General features: G+C 52.9%; 1 protein-coding gene across 4 annotated transcripts; it reads left to right on the top strand.

Annotated features, from left to right (window-relative positions):
* Positions 1-333: 333 nt before the first annotated feature.
* Pdgfa (platelet derived growth factor subunit A) lies at positions 334-18,732 on the top strand. 4 transcript variants are annotated; one of them, XM_035444774.1, is made up of 6 exons: positions 334-536; positions 1,866-1,962; positions 6,817-6,921; positions 9,007-9,194; positions 15,778-15,904; positions 17,896-18,732. In XM_035444774.1, the coding sequence occupies exons 1-6, from the start codon at positions 474-476 to the stop codon at positions 17,904-17,906; spliced, it is 591 nt and encodes a 196-aa protein (XP_035300665.1). In that variant the 5' UTR covers positions 334-473; the 3' UTR covers positions 17,907-18,732. The 4 variants fall into 4 exon arrangements, with proteins under 4 accessions (XP_035300665.1, XP_035300662.1, XP_035300664.1 ...); XM_035444771.1 differs by lacking the exon at positions 17,896-18,732 and adding an exon at positions 16,341-16,413; XM_035444773.1 differs by lacking the exons at positions 334-536; positions 17,896-18,732 and adding exons at positions 1,128-1,192; positions 16,341-16,415.
* The last annotated feature ends 2,961 nt before the right edge of the window (positions 18,733-21,693 follow it).

Genomic DNA, 21,693 nt, shown 5'->3' with positions numbered 1-21,693 from the left:
AGCGAGGCGGCCGTTGGTACCGGGCCGAGCGTCCAGGTGATCGGTGATCGGTGGTGCGGCGGGAGCTGCAATCACGCTCCGTGGTCCCCTCCCGGGGCTGACGGTAGCAAATATGCGGATTTACCGGCCGGGTCGCTCCTAAAGCCAGCGACGGGGAGCGAGCGCGGCGGCGGCCAGCACGGGGAACGCACCAAGGAAGAAGCCCAGCCCCCGCCCTCCGCCCCTTCCGTCCCCACCCCCTACCCGGCGGCCCAGGAGGCTCCCGGCGCGACTCTGTTCCTCCTCCTCCTCGCTGGCTCCGCACTCGCTGCTCGCGCCGGGCGCGCTCCGCAGGCTCCCTGCTCTCCGCGCCACCCTCCTCCGGGCCGCGCTCCCTGAGGGATGGTACTGAATTTCGCCGCCACAGGAGCCCGGCTGGAGCGCCCGCCCCGCGGCCTCGCCTCCCTGCCGAGCTTCCAGCGCCTCGGGACGCGATGAGGACCTGGGCTTGCCTGCTGCTTCTCGGCTGCGGATACCTCGCCCATGCCCTGGCCGAGGTGGGTGCCACCCCCGCGCCTCCGTCCCTTCTTGGCTCCCTCTGCGCACACCCCCCTCGGCTACCTGTTTCAAGCCCTGCAAAGAGCATTTTGATTTTTTACCAGGGTGGTGTAATTTTAAAAAAAAATTCCCAACTGGGTTCTATTTTCTGCCATGCCCAAGTGTGTCTGGTGAGTTTCCAGCGCGTTGCGTCGCTCCGCCTTGGAGAGGGACGGGGGAGCCGCGAGGTGAACCAGTGGGCAGAAACTTCGGGGGGCTATGGGTGCCTTTCCAGAAGGGGCAGTCCAAACGCAGCGGACAATGCAGTAACGGGGTGCGGGCAGCGGGAAAGGGGGTGTGTGTGAACTGACCGTGCCCTGGGAGGGGACTAGGGCGGGCAGTAAGCAGGTAGAGGAGGGTGCGGCCGAAGCCCAGGACTGGACAGGGTGGGCAGCGCCCAGCCGCAGTCCCCAGTTCCCGTCCCCAAGCCCAGTCGGACGCGAGGCTGGAGCAGTCTCCGCCCGCCCAGGGCCTGCTTACAGGTGGCTGAGCGAGGCAGATGGGGCCGGGCCAGGCGCCCGCGCCCTCCCACCGCTACCACCCCCCACCCCCCCAGATCCCGGGAGCTTTGCCGTGATGAATGACTTTCCACAGCCCCTGTCGTGGGAACTTCGTGGTTGAGTCCCCCAGCGACCCTGACTCCCTTTAAAAAACTGGGAGGGAGAGTGGGGGAGGCTGAACGGTGGGGGTGGTCTGGGCAGAGACCGGAGAAGCGCGAGGTGGATATTTAACCCCTTGAGTTCCCTGAAGCCTCTCTAAACCCCGCTGGATTTGGGTGTCCTAGTCGGCGCTAGGGCCGTGCCTGGGCCAGAGCCGGGTGGGGCGACCGCGCGCGCGTGCGTGTGGGGGGTGCTCGAAGACCCTCTCCCCTGCGGGCTCGGCCCATGATTCCCGGGAGTGAAATTGAACCCTCAGGCCAGATTAAAGTGTTAGGGCTGCTGTGACTCCAGACGTGGATCCATGACGCATTTCGACCCTCTCTTCGTGTGGATTTAGCTATTAAACCAGAAACTCCTAGGGCCCCTGGCTGCCCCCAGACACCCTGGGGAGGGCCAGAGCGCGGGTGCTTTTTGTCTGAACATGTCAAGGCGGTGTTGGGGTGTTTTTTTTTTTTTTTTTTTAACCAAGGTCAGACAGACAGGAATAGGGTGGAGGACTTGGGGGGGGTCCCATCTAGCCCCACCCGAGCCTCTGGTTCTAGTGCTTGGCGGGGGTCGGGCGGGGCTGCGTGGCCCCTGAGACCGGGCTGGAACCCCTGGGCGCGTCCTGACTGTGTGGTCTGCTTGCAGGAAGCCGAGATACCCCGAGAGCTGATCGAGCGGCTGGCTCGAAGTCAGATCCACAGCATCCGGGACCTCCAGCGACTCTTGGAGATAGACTCCGTAGGTAAATCGCGCCCCTGCCCCTGGCTGCGGGAAGGGCGCGGGCGGCGGGGCGGGCAGCCTGCGAGAGGAACCGTACCCAGCGCTCGACCGGGCCGGGTGCTGCGCAGGAGCGCACCGAAAGGTCAGACTCCACTCGCCGGCCATAAACGCCCAGGCGTATGAGTCAGGCGTTTCTCCTGCAGTCGCCACTTTCTCTACCAGCGGCAGCGGAGGACTGCTTCGCTCGCCCGGGGGTTGTTTTTGCATTTAAGGGAAACGCAGCGGGTGTGTCCCTGAAAGTTCAGCTTTAGAGTGTGCCGAAAAGACCCTGCCAGGTGTGCGGGTCAACCGCCGCCTCTGGCCCTGGAGCGCGGGAGCTGGCCCGCAGGGCGCGCGGCTCTAGCAGGTCTCCCGCCTGGCGAGGGCCCCCATAGCGCTTGAGCTGGCTGGTCCCGGCCTTTTGTAAACTCTCACTGGTGCCTTGATTGCCCCGGGCTGGGTCCCTGTGGTGGCCACAGGAGGCCGGTGTTTTTCTCAACATCATCCTGTTAAAAAGGCGCCTGGGACACATGCGCTTGGGGCTATTTTGGGGGCTTCCCGCCTCGGGCTAGAGCCAAGCCACTGCAGAAAACAAATTGTAAATGTAGGATTGGATTAGACTGGGATCCACAAGAGCTAAAATAAAGGGTCTTGGATGGGGGTGGGAGAGGCACACTGTGTGTTGGAGGACAAGGTCTCCTCTGTCTTTTGTGACAACCTTTTCAGAATGAACGCTTGGCCTGGGTATTCTTTTTGAAGCACTAGGATAAAATTTACCAGCTTTTTTTTTTTTTAAAAAAAAAGGAGGCCCCGATGAGTTTGTCAGGAGGAACTAAAGGTTGCTAAAGTGAAGAAGTCTAAGTGACGATTTCCCCCTCCTTGTAAACTTTTCAGAAAAGGGGGGAGTGGTGAGAGAATTAAGTAAAATCACATGGTCTAACCATTTGGAAATTTGTACCTAATTATGGTGATGGAGAGGCCTGAACTGTTTTTGTTGCATGCCAAAATCATTTTTTAACAAGGTGGCCCCGTTTCAGTAGTTTCTTGACCCAGGAAATCCTTGGCCTGATCCTTATCAGGAGTGGCAGGCCTAGGGTTTCACTTGGAGCTCAAGAGTGGGACAGGGGGTTTTGATCTGATCCCTTGATGTGGAGGACTTGGCTTGGGTCACTGGGGAAATACTCTCGGAGTTTTTGCTGGTCCCCAAAGGCTTTGGAGACCGGTGGACTGCTCTCCTGCCCTGCTTAAGCCATGGCTGGGCCTCCTGCTGTGTGGATACTGGGGGAAATGGGCCATTCACTTTTCTGCTGGGACCATTCTTATGCTGTTCTTTGCAGCCACGCCTCCCCCACCCCCCACCATTAATGCTTTTAGCACTGTAGTTCTGTTAGGTTAAGCTGATGTGCCCAGTGGGGGACTGGAGGCTTCTGGGTTGGGGCCTTCTCCTCAGGAGGGTCCAAAAAGAAAAAGCAGTCCCTGGAGGTTTCAAATTGCTTCTGTAATATGGTGTGTGTGTGTGTGTGTGTGTGTGTGTGTGTGTGTGTGTGTGTCTGTGTCTGTGTCTGTGTCTGTGTCTGTCTGTCTGTCTGTATCCCAGGGGACAGACACCCTCCTCAGTCCACCTGTCAGACACTTGGGGGGTCTCCATGGGAAACTTTATGAGAACCAAGTGTGTGTGTGGGCTTCTGCCACCCTCCTAGCTTGCTAGTGGAAGGAAGACCCTTTGTGACATTAACCCAAAATGGGGTCTCGCTGCTGGGCTGTCTATCCCCCTGTTCTGGTGTAGAAACTAACTGGAGTCTAGTCTTTGGTCTTTGGACATGAGTGGCTGGTTGGCTCTCCTCATTCCCATTCAGGAGCTCTGTGGCTCAGGCTGCTACAGAAGGCTGCAGGCAGCTGTGGTGGTCAGTCAGTTTTAGAGTTAGCTGGAAGGAATCATCACTGGGTTGTTCCTAAGGGTGGCCTCTCCAGGTGGATTCTTGATGTCCCTCTATCTAGGTTGCAGGAAGCAGAGAAAGGCTTAGGGGTGTCCCAGGCTCCCCAGCCAACTCCTCATCCAAGAGGGTGGAGCTTTGTGATTGGCACATGGCTGGCGGCATCCCCATTTTCCAGATGGGGAAACCCTGAAGGCATCTCCTCCCAACCTTGCAGCTCCTTAGCTGTGTGGCCCAGCTCCAGAGGTGGCAGGATTCCAATACATTGCCAAGAATGTCCCTGAGCCCAGAGCATTCCATGGTGGAGTCAAGGAGCTCTAAGTGGCTTTTGGGTCCAGAGACTGGCATCCAGCCTTGCTGTGAACTACAGCTCAGAAGTTCAGGTTGGCTCTGTGTGTGTGTGTGTGTGTGTGTGTGTGTGTGTGTGTGTGTGTGTGTGTGTGTGTGTGTGTGACGGGAGCTTTGTTCTCTAGAGCCGCTGGCCAGGCGCCCATGGGTCATTGAGTAACTGATACATAAACATCCCATCCCAGGCTACTCATAACACTGTAGCCAGAACAGGGCTAGTGGACTCTGTCTGTCCTTCCTCCAGCAGTCATCAGATATTTGTCACTGAGACATCTGCATAGGACAAAGGCAGATGACTTGGTTGACCTGATAGGGGCTTAGCCACTAATTCATGATAGGCTCTGCTGTGTCACACAGGATAACATCCACGAGCTCCCAAAGAACTCACTTGCCACACATCAAAGATGTCACAGTAGTGGATCAACCATTAGCTTGTGACCACCTGTTGTTTTCTTTTTTAACATAGGTCTCACATAGCCTAGGCTGCCCTTGAACTCCCTCACTTTGCTAAGGGTGTTCTCCTGCCTCCACTTCCGTTTATTTAATGTAGTGCTGGGGGTGGAACCAGGGCCTTATGTGTTCTGGACCCTCTTCCAGCTGAGCTACATCTCCAGCTGTTTTGTTTGGTTTTTGTTTTCTGAGAAGGGTGGCCTTGAACTTCAGATTCTCCTGTTAATGCCACCACCTCTGGCAACTATCTTGATCTGGGCTTGTCTTGAGTAGGAGCTGTGGCTAGGCTCTGTGGCCGAGTTTCTGTCTGCATTAAGTTCAGTCAGGAGAACTTGTGTTAGGGAATTGAGCCTACTGTGCACTGGGCCTGGAGGGTCCCTGCATTCTTCAGTGTTTTTGTTTGGATTTTTAAATTTTTATTTATTTTTATTTTTATGAGACTGGATCTTGTGTATCCCAGTCTGGCTTTGCATTTACTTTGTATCTGGAGATGGCCTTGAACTCTTGTTCCTCCTTCCTCTACCTCCTGAGGGAGGGGGTTCATTCACCACATGCATATCTGACTTGTCCTTGTCTTGTTCAGTATCTCTGTATTCTAGTGCCCTAGCCTATGCCAAGTCAGTGACACCTACTGTGTGCATGTTGAGGCAAGCACAAGGCACTCAAGGACCACACTTGGCATTGTTGCCCACTCTCCCAGACCCTGTGAGTGGATGGCCCATTCATCTCTTGTTAGTTTGGCCATGGCAGGATGGTCATCACTAGGTCATGACTCATCATGTCACTTTTTTGGTGAAGAGATGCTTCTCTGTAACAGTTGGTTGATGGGAAATTTTTACTGCATGAGCAGTTCTGATCTTATTTTGGGTCTTTAAAAAAAAAAATCCATGCCATTGGAACATTGAGTCATTTTATATAGTTTTTGGGCTAGGATTCATCGTTGACATTCACACCTTAGGCGAGTCTTTGCTTTTCATCTTAAACGTGTGGGTAGTAGACATCTCAGGGTGGAAGAGGCTGGCATGTCTCTTGTTGGTTTGTGGATGGTGTGGTACCTGGTGGGGTTTGTATCCCCTGCTAGGAGGGCTCTCCACTTGGGCTGAATGTCACTAAATATTGGGACCCAGTGGAGATATGAATGTCCCCTGGGAAGAAGGAGGGGGGGAGCTTTGCATGGAGTCCGAATAGTATAGAATGGGAAATCCAGGTATAGATTATATTGGGGGCTGATCTGTCTACACAGCATGTAATGGAGCTCTATGTCCTCCCGTCCCCAGGAATCAAAAAATTTGGGGGCAGTGTGTTTCAGGGGCGGGTTCTCTGGGCTAATCTTAACTCTGTTCTCCATTCTGTGGGTCAGGGTAGCCTTGTCTTTGCTGGACACCTGCTGGCCCTCAATGTGTGAACACTCCTTCAAGCTCTGGCTTTTCCTCCACTCCCTTCTGTAGGCCTTATTCACTGGGCCCCCAGGACTCTAGCCCCAGGCCTGTGACTGCACGCCTCACTTCTTACTCTCCTAGCAGCCGCACCCCTTTGCTGTTTCTCATGGCCTCTGGCCCTCAGAGCAGGCTTATTTCAGGAACAGTGGAGGTTGGCTTGCAGCCCAGTCTGGCGTTTGCTTCCGATGCCCCTCAGAGGTTAGGACACTTCATCAAAGCCTGCTTTACAAGAGGGAGGCCCTGCGCTCACAACAGCAGGAGAGAGGCCTCCGCCCTTCCCATCTTTGCTTCAGCTGATAGGGGTAGTGCTACAGACCTGGGCCCAGCTGGGTGGCCTTGGGACCTGCCTGACCCGGTGCTGCCCTCCAAGGGTTCCCTTCAGAGGTCACATGGTAAGGGAGAGTACCTGAATGCCTTCCTGGAAGGACCTCTGATTTTCACAGGAGAGCTGCATTTTTGAGACATGCATATTGACAAGATAGGGAGTTCTAGTGGAGATGCACACTGGAAACCATATAGGATCAGAGGGTCTGGGGTTGGAGACTGAGCCACTGCGCCTTGTCCTTTTGCTCTGCAGGCTGCTGTGTAAGCCTCAGCTGTTCAGGTCTCAAGGGTATGGCACATAGGTGTGGGCACTGGTTACCATATTCTTCTCTCCACTTGTAGGGACTGAGGATGCCTTGGAGACAAGCCTGAGAGCCCACAGGTCCCACGCCATTAAGCATGTGCCCGAGAAGCGGCCTGTGCCTATTCGCAGGAAGAGAAGTATTGGTGAGCATGTGAGGGTGTCCAGCAGCTGGAAGGGGACAGGTCACTGCTGGAGCTATGAATGCTTCCTGCTAATTCAGAGGCTTCAGGCATAGCCACCTATCCCTCCACCAAACAAAGGCTTTGCTGGACTCCTGCCTTCCCCATGGAGGAGGCCGTCCTCTTTCTCCTCTGTAGAGTGTCTCCTGCCTGCCCTTCTGCAGTCTTGTGCCTGGGCCAAGAGTTTCCAGGAGGGGAACATTATAAATTCCTTAAGTGCCCGGTCTTGTCAGGGCCTGTCTACAAGGAGGCTTCGTTGGAAAACGTAGCCAAGCTTAATTTCCAGTTCCTGATAGAGCTCTAGCATGCTCCTGGGCTTCAGCTGCAGAGCTGGGTGCAGCCTGGATATGCTGGACACCTCTTCCAGTGCCCCCTCCTCATTCACCATTGTCTCTAGGGTTCCATCTGGCCCTTGTTCTGGGAAAAACTAGATTCTCTCAAGACCAATGCATTCTGCTCCTGGGGTGGGGTTGCAAGTGTGACCCACCCAGTCCCAGCTCAGCTAAGGGTGCTGTCTACAAACTGTTTGGCTGCTATGTGACTGACCCTGGGCAAGTGGATCTCTCTCTGAGATTTAGTTATCAGTAAGAAGGTGGATTTTCCCAGTGCCTCATTGGCTAGCAGAGATGAGAATAGAATCTCTACTCCCAGCTGAGCTGGGGTAGGGGCCAGGAAACTGTCTGCAAGCTACATAGGGGGCTAAAGGCCTATGCATGGGATTCACTTAGAAGAATACAAGATCTGTGCTGAGAGATGTAAAGGGGCCAAGCCCAGTTGCCCAGTGTGCCTGGCTCAGTGTTTGGGGCCTTGGGACTCATAATCCAGAAAGACAATGCAGGACACCTCCCACCCCCACCCCGCTAGGTCAAGGAGAAATCTGGTCCCCATCTTTGTTCATTCATGCTTTCCTTTCACACTCCCCCCCCGCCCCTCCAGGGAGTCTGTAGACACCTGTGTAGCTCCTCCTGGGTGTGTTAGCCTCTGTGGGTATGCATATCCCTTGTGTTTTGTAGGTATGGTTCATTCCTGTTGGTTAGCTGGCCTGAGTCTCTTCTACCCTGAAGAATATGGCCCCAGCTCCGAATCTAGGGTTGAGGAACCCTTCGGTGTTGATAGGGCAGCAGGGAGAGTCAGTAGGTAGGCCCCAGAGGCTTCCTGGTACCTCAGCTGCGCCTTCCCACATTAGCTAGTCCTAGAGCTGGACAATACCAGGCAGCTATTATATAGTGACTAATGGGGGCTAGAGTTCAATAGGTTAATGAGGATTGCTTGAGGAAGAGAAGGGTGTGTGTCCCAGGGTCCTGAGGGGATTTCTTGTCTACTGTGCACACCTGGCAAGCAGATGGCCCCAGACTGGCTGTGTTCACCTATGTGATTAGAGCAGGGCAGGAAATAGCTGCCTCCTCCTTGGGAGACAAATAAGTGTAGTTTTGCTGGTTTTCATGACCATGTCCCCAGCTCTGGCCTATGTGGGGACTGGGGTTGAGCTGCTCTTCTGCTGTTTCACTTCTTGGTCTGCAAAAGCAAATAGAAGGGTAACAGGGAAAGAACCAAGGCCTTGTGTATGCTAGGTAAGTGCTCTACCACTGAGTCACACCCCAGCCCCTCACTGGGAGATTCTAGGCAGGTGTTCTACCACTGAATCACATCCCAACCCCTCACTGGGGGATTCTAGGCAGATGCTCTACCTTTGATCCACACCCCAGCCCCTTACAGTGGTGGTGATGGGGGGTGGGTGGTTCTAGGCAAATGTTATGCCACTGAGCCATTTTCTTAGCCCTCTTCACTTTTGAGACAAGACCTCCTTAAGTTGCCCAGGTTGGCCTTGAACTATGTCTGTAGTTTTGATAAGAGTTTCAGCCTTGTACATTCAGGAGCCTATTGGCAACCAGCATGTTCTTTCATACTGGAGGCTGCCACAGGGATGCATCCTGCCCAGGACCAGCCTAGGTGGGCATCTCTGGGTTGGGTGGGGAGAGCAGAGATCATGTTTGTGTGCTACTGGTAGATTTCTGGGTCCCCTCATTCATAGTACTCTTGCTTTTGTAGAGGAAGCCATTCCTGCAGTTTGCAAGACCAGGACGGTCATTTACGAGATACCTCGGAGCCAGGTTGACCCCACATCGGCCAACTTCCTGATTTGGCCTCCATGTGTGGAGGTGAAGCGCTGCACCGGCTGCTGCAATACCAGCAGCGTCAAGTGCCAGCCCTCAAGGGTTCACCACCGCAGTGTCAAGGTAAGCCCTCCCTGCTCTTTCTGGTCTTCAGCCTTGCAAGATGCTCTTGGGCTGGTGGGATAGTTTGAGGGGGGTGGGGCATATGACTTAAGGTTGTTAGCACACAGCTCTGTACAAGCCAGAGAGCTGGCTTCAGTGGTTTTCAGGAGTGACTGGGACATTCAGTGGTCACAGTGTGCTTCTGTCATTGAGGAGTTGTGAACGAATGTCTCTTTATCCTAGATAGGGCAGCATCTGGGTTGAGCACTAATGGCCGACCAAAGAAGATAGTCTACCCAAGTCCAGCTTTCTGAGCCAAGGAGGCTATTTTGACTCCTTACAGAAGTGTGGGTGACTGTAGCACAGGAAAGCCCGCCCTGGCATTGGTGATGACTGGAGATGTCCACATCCCTAGAGCTTTCTCCTGTAGAGTCTCCAATCCCCAGCAATCATTACTGCTCATATGGTGTGTGGAGGGGTTCTTGTGACTCTTAACTTTCTGAGCTTGTTTCATTAGCTTCCTGGGTCTTACTAGCTCCCCCTAGGAGGGAATGTTTTAATTCAGAGGAGATAGCCACATGTCATCATGACAGGTATTTGGGGGCCCATGGTTTGCATGTGTGGTCATTATCTTTATAGATGATGATGGAACTTGGGTCTGTTCTCCTCTCAACTTGCATGTCCCTCTGTCCTCCTGGGGCTCAGTTGTTGGCCTCCTCACAGGATGAGGGAGGGTTTCAAGACATAGGGGTTTGGTCTCTCTTCTGGCATGAGTCTGAGAACATGGTTGAAGGCTGGTTGTCTGTGTTGCCAAGGCTGGAGCCCTTTGTGTTCCATCAGTCAGACACTCTAGGACAGTGGTTCTCAACCTTCATCTAATGCCATGACCTTTTAATACAGTTCCTCATGTTGTGGCAGACACCCGCCACCATTAGGCTTCTCTGTAGTCTGAAAACTGACTCTGCCTGGTTAAGGCCCTTTTGCTGAACGTGTGACCATTTGGGTGGCTGAGGCGTCACAAAAGACTCTAGACAGCTGAAGGACTAGAGTGCCTCTGAGGATAACATCTGCTTCTGACACAGTCAGGCTTCTATAGCTAGGCTACTTTTCTTGGGTGAAGGGTCCCCAGAATTATGCATGAGGATTTCAGATCCCATTCTTCCACCCTAGTAAATCCATCTCAACCCCCAACCCTGCCGTGACCCTTGGCCCCAGTGGTAGGGAGATGCCAGGAGAGCATCTTTCTTGGTAAGGACCTGTGTTCATTAGCTTATTTGTGACCCACAACTTGGGCACCTGTAGTTGAGACTGACTTTATTGGCTGTTATTTGGTTTCTTTAGAGTTTCAGGGCTAGGCTGAGTAAACCCCACATATCATTGCAGGCATCTTCAGGACCAGACACCCCATCAAAAGCCCTGAACTCTTCCCTGGGTCCCATGGACTTGTCTGGGGTGCTGTCTGGGTTTGCTAGCCACCCTCAGAGGTTGGACAGGATGCTGGCTACCAGCAGTGCCATGCTACCATGGTTGACTCAAGCACCCTGGTAGCCCATGTGACCTGGACCAGGCTCAGCCTTTCCTTGGGCCTCAGGGTCCCCACTGATGGTGTATTGAGGAGTCTGAAAAGCTGTCATCTTGTTCTTTTGGGTACAGGTGATAGGTTTGATCCAGGGTAGGTCTGGCTTCATTCCTTGCCTGCCTGTCTGTCCTGATGGACTTGTGTAGTCTAGGCTGGCTTAGAACTGTGTAGCCCAGGCTGGTGTTAAACCTCCTCAACCTCCTGACTGGTGGGATTACAAGAGTGAACTATGACAATGTGAGTTTAGGGATAGTTTTTCCATGCTGGAGACATGCTTGAAGGGTGAGTAGTGTGACGATGTGTGTGTGGGTTTTGACTTGGAGGTTTTCAGAAGCTCTGGCCCCTGGGACAAGGACTGTCCATTTCCACTGACACTGCTGCCCACTGGGATTGGTGACTCCTTCTCTGTGCTCTGTGGGGATTGTGCCTTTACCCCCTGGGGCTCATTTGCCCAGTAAGGTCCTGGCCATTTGAAAGGGACCAGTCTAGTCTCCTTTACTCCCTCCTAAGCACCTACCCACATGTACCACCACTGCCACCCATCTAGGGCTGGGAGGGGACATCCAGCCCCAGATACTGTAGGCTCTGGCAGAAGGGACAGAAGGTCAGCGGAACAGGAGCTCCACTGTGGCTGCCAGTTCTGCAGCATTTGGAGTGGAGGCTGGTGTTGACCTGGATGGAGGGAGATGAGCTCAAAAGTTCCAGACTTAGGGTCAGCAGGGGTGGGGCTGATGATGAGGTTCACAGTAGCCATATCTACTCCATATGATACGTGCCACCAACCCTGGTTCCAGTGTGTGTTTTCACTTCCTTGTGGTGCTATGGATTAAACCCAGGACTTCTCATTATAGGTGAACATTTACCACTGAGCTACACCCCAGCCCCTCACTGGGGAATTCTAGGAAGGTACCACTAAGCCAAGCCCCCAACTCTCTAGTTTTTGTTGTAAGACAGGTCTAAGTTAAGTTACTCAGGCTGGCTTTGAACTTACTCTGTAGCCTAGGCAGGCCTTGAACTCCTACTGTAGCCTCCTAAGTGCTGGCTGGGATGACATCTGAGCAGCCTGGTACCTCACCTCTTTGGCCTCCTGGGCCCTGCCTGTTGTGCTCAGCCTGACCCCATGTGCTAGCTGTGTTCTCCAGACCTTGCTGTGGAGGCTGAAGAAGGATGCTCTGTGGGTCTGCATGGTGAGCATAGGCCAGGCTCATGGAGCTCCCTGAGGTGTTTGACCTGGACAGAGGGGAGGCCTCTCCTGTCTACATTATATGGGGCTGCCAAGGGGTCAGGGGTGAGGTTGCCAAGAGGTTAGGGGTTGTAACTGCCAAAGGGCCAGGTCAGCTCTGAACTGTTGTTTGCCCTGGCTGCTGAGCTGTGTAGGGAGGTTCATTCTCATGCTCAGGGCTCTCCTGGGTCAGACTCCGGGCTTCTAGAAGGAAGGTACCCCAACTTGGGTAAGGTTTGGAGTTGTGTTCTAGGGAGGGTCCCAGCTGGGCTCTGTCTGGTGAGGAGCTTGGGGTCTGAAGTAGCTGGGACAGCATGGCAGAAGACACCCCAGGTGTACTTGACACCCAAGCTGTGAGTCTCTTCCTTTCAACTGCTGTGTGTGGGGCCCTCAGCCCGGTGGGACAGGGGTCTTTCCCCTTGCCTTTGAGGCATGGCACCAGCTTCCCTCCCCAGTGGATGTCCGTGGGATACTTGGGGGGCCAGAGCATAACACCCTCTTGGTCAAGTTAGAGGATTGGCCTGGGAAGGCCCCTGGTCTCTGGGGCTGTGTGGCCTCAGGACCTGACTCCTTTTAAGTCCAGGCTATTAGAAAGCAGAAACGAGTGTGGAGGGACCTAGGCAAGTAGTCCGCTTGGCTGTGCTCAGTTTCTCCTCTATTAAAACAGGCTGTCATAGAGTCTGTGCAGTTGACCTGCAGGACGGACTGTGCTCCAGGATCAGCTCAAAATCAACAGTGGCTTTTCTCATAGATGACACTGTCCTGAGGCTTGAGAGCAGTCAGAACAAGCCCCCCAGGGGGAACAATGCTCAGACAGTAGCCTGGCCAGGTGACACTCTGTGTTGAACTTGAGGGAGCTGTGGATTGTGTGAGGCTCCTGGGACTTTACCATCTCCCTTTATACTTTCAAGGAGGCAGTTTTGAAAATTTAGTATTCATAACATGTTCTTTGGGTGGGGGGGGAGGCATGTAGCCATTTCCTGGCCAGACAGAGGTGGCAGAGCGGCTGGAATCTTTGCATTCCCAGCACAGGTGCTCCCATAAACCACTGTTTGTTTTTGTCTGGTAAACATGGGCCTGTCTGGGAGAAAGGGGGCTCCCCAGCTGGAGCGGCTCATCAGTTGCCCCTCATGCAGAGGATCCCTAGGCTCAGAGGGGAAGGTTGTACCTGCCCTGCAGCCAGGGTCTGGTCTCAGCCCCATGGGGAAAAGCTAAGGGTCTAGTCAGGCTGGAGGACTATAGCTAAGACCAGGCCAAAGCCCCTCTGACACCTGGGTTCAGGCCTATCTGTTCCCCATCACAGAAGTGGTGGTAGGAAGGGCAGAGCACCCACCTGGTGGTGTCTGTGGCCAGGGTCTCTCTCAGGCCTGGGTTTAGCTGGGCACACTTGAAGTTTGCTGGATCATCAAGGACTGTAGACATCTCTGGAGGTTGGGGACTGTGGCAGGGGTATATTACAGTGACACCTCCTATAGCTCCTCTGGGGACTGGCTGATGTTTTTCCTTTGGGAGAACTTGCTCCTCCCCAACCCACCCCAGGGCCCTTCAGGGGAGGGACAAGCGTTGTCCTTCAGTTCTCTGGGGTAGCGTGTGAGACCACATTTCTGAGCTTAGGACCCGGGGGTTGCAGTGCCTCTGGGGACATGCTGACTTCCTGAACACAACTTGGGGGCTCATTTTAGTAAGAAGCTTTGTATGAATATTGATTTCTGTTGAAGCTAGCTCCTGTAAGGTGGCCCTGTCCCATGTCTAGGTGATTCTTTAATGTTGTGTCTTTTATTTGTTTGTTGCTTGTTGTTGGTTTTTGTTTCTTTGGATACATTGTCTTGCTCTGTAGCCAGACTTGCCTGGAACTCAGTATGTAGCTCAGGCTGGACTTGAACTTGCAGCAATCCTCCTGCCTCAGCCTACTGAGTGCTGGGATTCCAGGCCTGCCCCACCATACCCACCTGACTTTTGAGTGCCTCTACAGAGGTGACCTTGCTCTTTGGAGAGCTACCTGGGTGGTTGTGACTACTGCCCACATTTCATCGGTCAGATTGTAGGTATCTGGACAGCATGGCTCAACTACATCTCAGATGCCCCTGCCCTCACTGTCCCTAGTCGTCCCTCCCACCTCTTGACGTAGCGAAACCTCCTGGGCTGGCCCTTGACCCCTGACCCCTGGCCCCACGCCCTACATGCTGAGCTCATACTTGGCAGACTGTGTTCACACCTGAGGCACCCACACTACTTCACACGCCCGCCGGGCACCTGGCACCCTTTGCACCCATGTTAACCATTAATGTAGCCAAGGTGGTAGCCACAGCAGAGTCTGGTCCCCAGAGCTCTGAGCAGTTCCTTGGCCTGGATGCAGGGCTGACCCCTGCATCCAGTCCTCTTGGCTCCTGGGCTTCAATACCCTTAGGAGAGCAATGGAAAATGTTCCCCTACCCAAATTCTCTCAGTCACTCTGGGTGGGCCAGGCTTTGTCCCCACCATTGAACGCCCAAGAAGCTGCCACCTCTAAGAGCTGTAGGCTGCCCAGGGTGGGTTCAGCCCTGTTATAGCCTCAGTTTCCCCAGTGTATGGTGAGATGGGAGGTAGAACTCCCTTAGGGCTGTTCTGGGAGGTGGACACAGATTTGTCACTGATTGTATACAGGGTTGGGAAGTGGCACATGTCCCAGGTGCCATCAAGGTTGGGACAAACCGCCAATTATGCTCCCCGGGTCACCTCAGGAGAGAGCTTACTGTGCCTGAGTTTTCTTTTCTATCCATGGAGGTGACAATCCTGCCTCCTCACTGGCTGGCCAGGCGGGTTAAATGAATGCTGGACTCTGAGGGTGTCTGGACTCTGAGGGAGGTGGCCTGGAGCATTCCCTAACGCAACCTCATGCTGGAATAGAGCAGGGTATGTGGCCCAAAGCTGCCTCCTGGTGCAGCTCTTGATGGCGTGTATATGTGTGTGTGTGGGGGGGGGGGCGTCAAACAACTGCTCTATGAGCATGGTGAGGGAGTATGGAGTTGCATTCCTGTGTTGGGAGCTGTGTACACCACTCATATCTGTATCTGTGTGTGGGTGGAGCATTCATGACAGTGCTGCCCTGAGAATGACAGGCTGTAGTGGTCAGCATCTGGCCAGGACCATGGAAGGATTTGCCTGGGATTCTAGAGTCTAATATGAACTTTTGGTACCTGTTGTGTTGGTGTGTCTCCAGGGACTCTGGATTGAGTGGGAAATGACTCTCTGAGCGAGGTCCCTCCCTCTGCAAGTTTTGTAGCTGCAAGGTGGCCGTCCCTGTCTGAGGTTCCATTTTCTTTACTGACAGCACACACACCAGAGCAGTCCTGTGCTCTGCCACCCTGTGCCCAGTTCATCTTTTCTTTGCTGATGTCCTTCATTTTGGGCGCTTAGGAGTCTCTTTAGTCCAAGCTGGCCTCAGCACTCTGTTGCCAAAGATGACCTTAAGTTCCTGATCCTCCTGCCTCTGTGTCCTGAGTCCTGGGATTACAGGCTCCTGCTGTCACATTCATTCAGTTCATGTGGTGCTGGGGGGTGGAACTCAGGGCTTTGTGGATGCTAGGCAAGCACTCTGCTAACTGAGCCATATCCCCTGCTGTGTATCCCAGGCTGGCCTTGAACTGAGTGCTGGGATGGCAGCTGTAGGCCTAGCATCATTGGGGTTTATTTCGAATGGAAACAAGCCTGAACTAAAGGGAAGATGCCTTGGGGAGGTTAGAAATCTGAGTCCCAGTTTGGGGTGAGCCTGGCAGGTCCCCCTCAGGCACATGGTGTTGACACTGGCTTTTTTCCCTTGGCAGGTGGCCAAAGTGGAGTATGTCAGGAAGAAGCCAAAATTGAAAGAGGTCCAGGTGAGGTTAGAGGAACACCTGGAGTGTGCATGTGCGACCTCCAACCTGAACCCAGACCATCGGGAGGAGGAGACTGGTGAGTGGCCGGCACTGCTCGTTTGTTATGTGTGGGTCCTGAGGGATGTGGGCTCTAGCCAAGTCAATCACAGAGTGATGGGAGAGTTGCTTCCTCTGTGCAAGGCAGCAGGCCTAGATTTCTCAGCCGTCCACCCTGGCTTGCAGAGCTAGAGTCAGGTAAGCTGTGCCTTCGGAGTGCCACATCTAGGTGGGACAATAGACACTGGACTCAGACAGTGCCCTGCTGCCCAGGGTCTTGACCTTCATCCTGCCCAGCATATCTGTACATTGCCAGCGTTCAGGCAGTCCAGGTGCAGAGAAAGACCCGGAAGTGTATGCACCAGGGTGGATCAGGCTTTCTTTTTGAAAGATAAACAACTCTAGTATTTATTGCCGTGGCTTCCCACCCCAGGCCCTCAGGAGGCCACTCACCTTCCCTGCCCTTTCCTTGACAGGAAGGCGTAGGGAATCAGGTAAAAAGCGGAAAAGAAAAAGGTTAAAACCCACCTAAGGCGGCCAACCAGGTAGGCCCTGCCCGCTGGGTGTGCTGGGGGACTCCCTCGCAGGGCTGGGACACAATCACGTCAACGAATCAGCTTCCGTGGGCCCTGATTGGCTCAAGGCTCTATGTGCTTCTGGGGCTGCTGGGCCGGGTCTCCTCGCAGCTGCAGCTTTGCCCTTCTCTTTGGTCATTGGTCAGGCACCTAAGTGCCCCGAGGTGGGAAGGGTGGAGGGCTCTGATGGTTCTGCTGGAGTTCCCTGGGAAGAGGTGGCCTACTGCACTGGCAGGTGAAAGGACTGAGGCTTTTACAGGTGACAGGTGAGGCTTGTAGAGGCTGTGTGGATCTGAAGAGCTTTAAGTGGACGGGGCAGTTGACTTTTGAAACCAGTGGCAGCCTGGGAAAAGGAGGTAGACATCAATCTGTGTGAGACCAGGAGGGGAAGCCACAACAGGTGTCATTGGTGGTCCTTTCTATTTGGCACTTTACAGTCTGTCTTCAAAATGACTCTTGGGACCCATGGTGGTTGCTAGCGCTGTCATATTCCAAGCTGGAAGAGTCAGGTTGGATAAAGAAGGGCCATAGAACCTCTTAGGAATGCTCGTTCCAAACCCACCCTGTGACGGGTGCACCCCCCCCCCGGAAGTGTAGGGAATGTAGGTGAGGCATGTCATTTCCCAGGCCTGTCCTGAGTGTCAGCTTGTCTGGCCCAGAAGACTGGAGCCTGTCTGGCTGAGCCCTTCCTCCTGGCACATGGAACTTAGGGGCATCCAAGACAAACAGTTATTCTGGGCAAGAGAGTCCTCAGAGATAGGGTGTCTGAGAGCCCTGGCTCCCACAGGAGTGTGGCTGGAGATGCCTGCTTTGGGCATGTGTCTCCTCGAGCAGGTCCTTGGGGTTGTTCCATGTGGCTCTGATGGGCCTGCTGCTGACAGAGACCCTCTCCAAACGAGAGGCAGGTGTTCCCATGACTGCCTGTGTCCTGCTGGCAACCTGTCTCCAGACTGGGAATGGAGGCATTGTTGGCTCATAATGGAACTGGGGGGTATAGCTCTATGATAGCAAGTGTTTGTTCACCAGCACCACCAGATAGACAGACAGACAGACAGACAGACAGACAGACAGACACACACACACACACACACACACACACACACACACACACACACACACACACACAGTGTGGCTGGTGGCATCTGTTTTCTCAGTTGAGTTGCTTCATGGCCCAAAATGTCTATCAGACCTCTAGTGGCACAAGCCTTAGGCTGGAAGAAAGATAAGAAAAAAGGGCAAAAGAAACTTTCTATGCCTCAGTTTCTCCATCTGTGCAATGGGAGCATGGGTTCTTCTGTGAAATGCAACCAGCCTAGTCCCAATTCTTAATCGTGAAAATTTGATTTTTTTAAATTACACATCAAAGTTCATATCTTAAGACATAAGTTGTGTGGGGCCAAGTGGCCCTGGTGTTTTCTGTCTGGTCATAACCTCAACTCATTCTCTCTTCCCACAGATGTGAGGTGAGATGAGCCGGCTGCCCTCTCCCGGGACACGGATGTACGTGGCGTGTGACATTCCTGAACATACTATGTATGGTGCTTCATTGCCAATGTGCGTGCGGTCTTTGTTCTCCTCCGTGAAAAACTGTGTCTGAGGACAAAGAGACAGTGTCCGTTTGTTCAGTGTGACATCAAAGCAAGTACTGTAGCACTCGGAGAGACAGTGAGAAAGCTTCCTTGTCACAGAGAGCGAAAACAAAACCACAAAAAATAACAAAAAAAAAAATAAAAAAAAAATAAAAAAAAAAAACCAAAACAAAAAAAACCCCAACAACAACAAAAAACCCACCACAAGAAACAGAAAGACTGAAGTGGGTGGCAGAAGAGGGCTGTCCTGAAGGACTGACCCTTGAGTGGTGGCTGATGTTGGCCACTGCCCAGGATTCTGCCCGTGGGCACAGGTGCTTTTCGAAGAGGACACCCGGAGCCTGCCTGGGATGCTGCCCGCTGGTTCTAGGCAAGGAAGCTGAACAGCTAGGAGATGCCTACGGGCCTGGAAGCCACCACCTCGATTGACTCTGCCTAGGACCTTCCAGACGGCCTTACGTGGAACTTCTTTTTCCTTTTCTTTTTTTTTACACCATAAAGTGATTAAGCTTTTTCTTTTTATTCTCTGCCTAGCTTTTTTCTTTCCTTTTTTTTTTTTTTTTTTTTTTTAAATCTCTTGAATGACATTTTCGTCGATAACACGCACGAGGCTGCTGTAAGTTGGGACAGCGAGACGGTTATTTTTTCCTAGCCAAACTAATGAGGTGTATTAAAATAAACATGGTATACCTACCTATACATCATTTCTGATGCGCCTCTGGCTTCCTGTGTTCCTCAGTCCCTTTAGAGTTAACTTCTAGCTTAAGTCATATGAGAGGACTATGTGGGAGTCACTCAATTATGGATTGTTCCCCCACCCCCTAATCCTGAGTGGCTACCCCTATTGCTAAATGGCCTCCATGGCAGTGCGGAAATTATTTTGGGGTAAGCTGTTGGGCTTCACTGTTAAATGGAATTGTGTGTGCGTGGTTTCCTTGTTTTGTTTTGTTTTTGTAAAGGTGAACTTTGTATTTTTTAATATTATCAGTTTATATACCTGAGAGCCTGCTATATATATATTTTTTATTTTGAACTAAAAGGAGAAAAAAAAATCAACAAACTTCATGCACATCAGAGGCATTCTGTGGTCCTGTTTTTCTAGTTGCTTCCTGGAGTCGCTCCATCCCCCCACTCTCACCTGGTTGATTTGGGGGTGTGAAAACTTGGGGATCTAAGAAACTGGGCTGGAGAAGTGACAGAGTGACAGGCTATCTGCCCTGGCTCCTGATTGAAATGGGAACAGACCAGAGGGGACTGTGCTGCCTGCAAGCTTGAGGACAACACCCTCTACAGAGCGAGATGCCAGTGAGTGTCAGCTAGCCGTGTGCCCAAGTGGGTTTCAGTGGATGGGTCAACATGGGCAGCCTGTGGCCTTGTGGCTCAGTGGTCATCAGAGGTCCCTGTTGCCCATGGGCTGTTGTGCATTCTCATGAAAAGTGTCTAGAAGGAGTTTATCCGTTCACCCTTACTGTGCTTTAGTTAGACAGTATCCAGGTGACAACATGGCTCAGAGGCTAGAGGGCTGTGCCACATACCAGGCCTCTTACACTCCAGGCTGCTCTGTGCGAAGCCACTTGGTTCAGTGTTTCATGTCCCTTAAATTAGGGAAGCCAGGGACTGGTGCTCATGGGAAATTCCCCAGGCTGGGCAGCCTCCGGGAACCCCGAGGACTGGCCTGTGGGCCTATTAATGGTCCCATAGACAGTGTCCCTGGATGGCCCCCCCAATCATCCCCAAAAGTGAGCTGTGCTGCCTTGGTGGGTGAATGGCCTGCTGGGTGCTCTATAGACTTTGCTGCATGTTGGTCCTATTGGAGCTTTTCTGCTGTCCCCAACCCACCTGCATGTGGCCTGAGCATCAGAGCTCTTCTAGTAGTCCCTCAGCTTTCAGTTTTCTGGCTGTTAATTTGTTTCATCTGGTTGTCATGATAGTTACTGTGACCTTGATAATTGACTTTGATGGTTCTTCCTGTGACTTTGGGATGTCCTCTTGTGACCTTAGCTTTCTTCCTGTGAACCCAGTGGCTTAGCTTTCCTCTGTTAACTTGATGTTTCCCCAGTGACCTTGAGGGTTGCTCCAGAACTGTGACCTTGAGTGGTCTGTCCTGTAACCTTGAACTTTTTGTCATGACCCTGGGATTATTTCCTATGTGCCTATGACCTTGATATTTCTCTCTGTGACTGAATCTTCCTCTTATGAACCTGTGACCTTGAGTATTCTTTTTGACCTTGAACCTTCCTCCTGACACCCAACCTTCAGTGTTCTTCTTCGGACCTTGAGGATACCTCTTGTGACTTGAGATTTCTTCCAGCTCTGTGACCTTGAACGTTCTGTCTGAGGCCCATGACCTTGGCACTTCTGTGACCTTTCCCCCCTGTGCTGTGTGGTCTTGTATTTCTTCCTGAGTTGTGACCTTGATGGTTTCTATTGTGACCTTGAAGTCGTCTATGAACTTATGACCTTGAATTTTGGGTCATGACCTTTGGGTTTCCTCCTATGAGTCCTGTGGCCTCTCTCTGCCCTCGCTGTGTATCTGTAAGGCAGAGCTGTATTTAGATGGATCTGATGCTCCAGTTGGGCTTGATGTCTTCTGTGTCTTTGGGGGTGTGTCACATATGTCTCCATCATCTCACACAGAGCACTTTTTGGAGACAGGTTCTTACACTTGCCTGGAGGCCCACATTTCCTCGTTCCTGAAGCTGGGTTTGTAAGACCCGTTCTTCCCTTGCTGGAGTCCTTTGTCTTGGCTTCTTTTCCCCTGGTCTGTGGGTGGGTTGTGTTGACACAGATAGCTTCCTTCAGCTGACCAGACTCAGCTCTTGCAGCAACAGGTGCAGCTGGACCACTTGATGGCTACTCTAGAGCAGCCCCACAGACAAGACCTGGTATGGACTCCAAGAGTGCCTAGCCACCCTTGTCCTTACCTTCAGGTTTCCCTGGGAATTCTGGGGCTGAAAATTTGGCCCTGGTTGAGAGTCACTCTGTTTTAAGGATGGAGTTACTCCCTCAACATAGCCTGAACCCTCTAGGAGAGTTCCATATGGACACCATGGGGACACAATTCTAGGGGCAGCAGAGGGGACTGGGTTGAGGCTGGCTTGTCAGGAGCCTTTGCTTCCCTTGCCCCAGGATAGCACACCCCATGCCAAGCAGTGACTCTAGCTGGACCTATGCTCAAAGGCCCTTTACTGAAGCTACATGGTCCAAAGAGACTCAAAGCTGAATCCTCCTAGGAGCCACAGTCCCCAGGTGAGCACACTGTACAACATCAGAGAGGATGCATGGCCTGAGATCCAGCCTGGAGGCCAACAGAACCCAGTGGGTGCTGCTTGTATTCCTTCACGAGTGAGAGGCCAAGTCATGCAGTGGCCCTGGGGTTACCCCAAGGGTTGCTTTCTTCACCCAGGAAGCCTGGGTGTCTCTTAGCCAGGGGAATGGCTTTTCCATTTCCCTGAAACACCCATTCTCCAGGTCCCAGTGAAGCCAGGTCAGATGGTGAAAGGACATTCAACCCTGCAGGATGAAGTAACGAGGGGCTGAGGGTTCATGATGCTGGAGGTGCCCTTTGAGCATGGCCACTTTGGATGCATGGTGCCCTAAGTCCTGGTGGCTCTGGGCTGCTGCCAACTTGTAGCTGTATACAGTCTCAGTTGCAGGTGTGCCCT

Source organism: Cricetulus griseus, chromosome 4 (genome assembly GCF_003668045.3).
Source record: "Cricetulus griseus strain 17A/GY chromosome 4, alternate assembly CriGri-PICRH-1.0, whole genome shotgun sequence".
Lineage (NCBI taxonomy): Eukaryota > Metazoa > Chordata > Mammalia > Rodentia > Cricetidae > Cricetulus > Cricetulus griseus.
The sequence above is the reverse complement of the archived record's forward strand: the minus strand, read 5'-3'. Positions and strand labels throughout refer to the sequence as shown.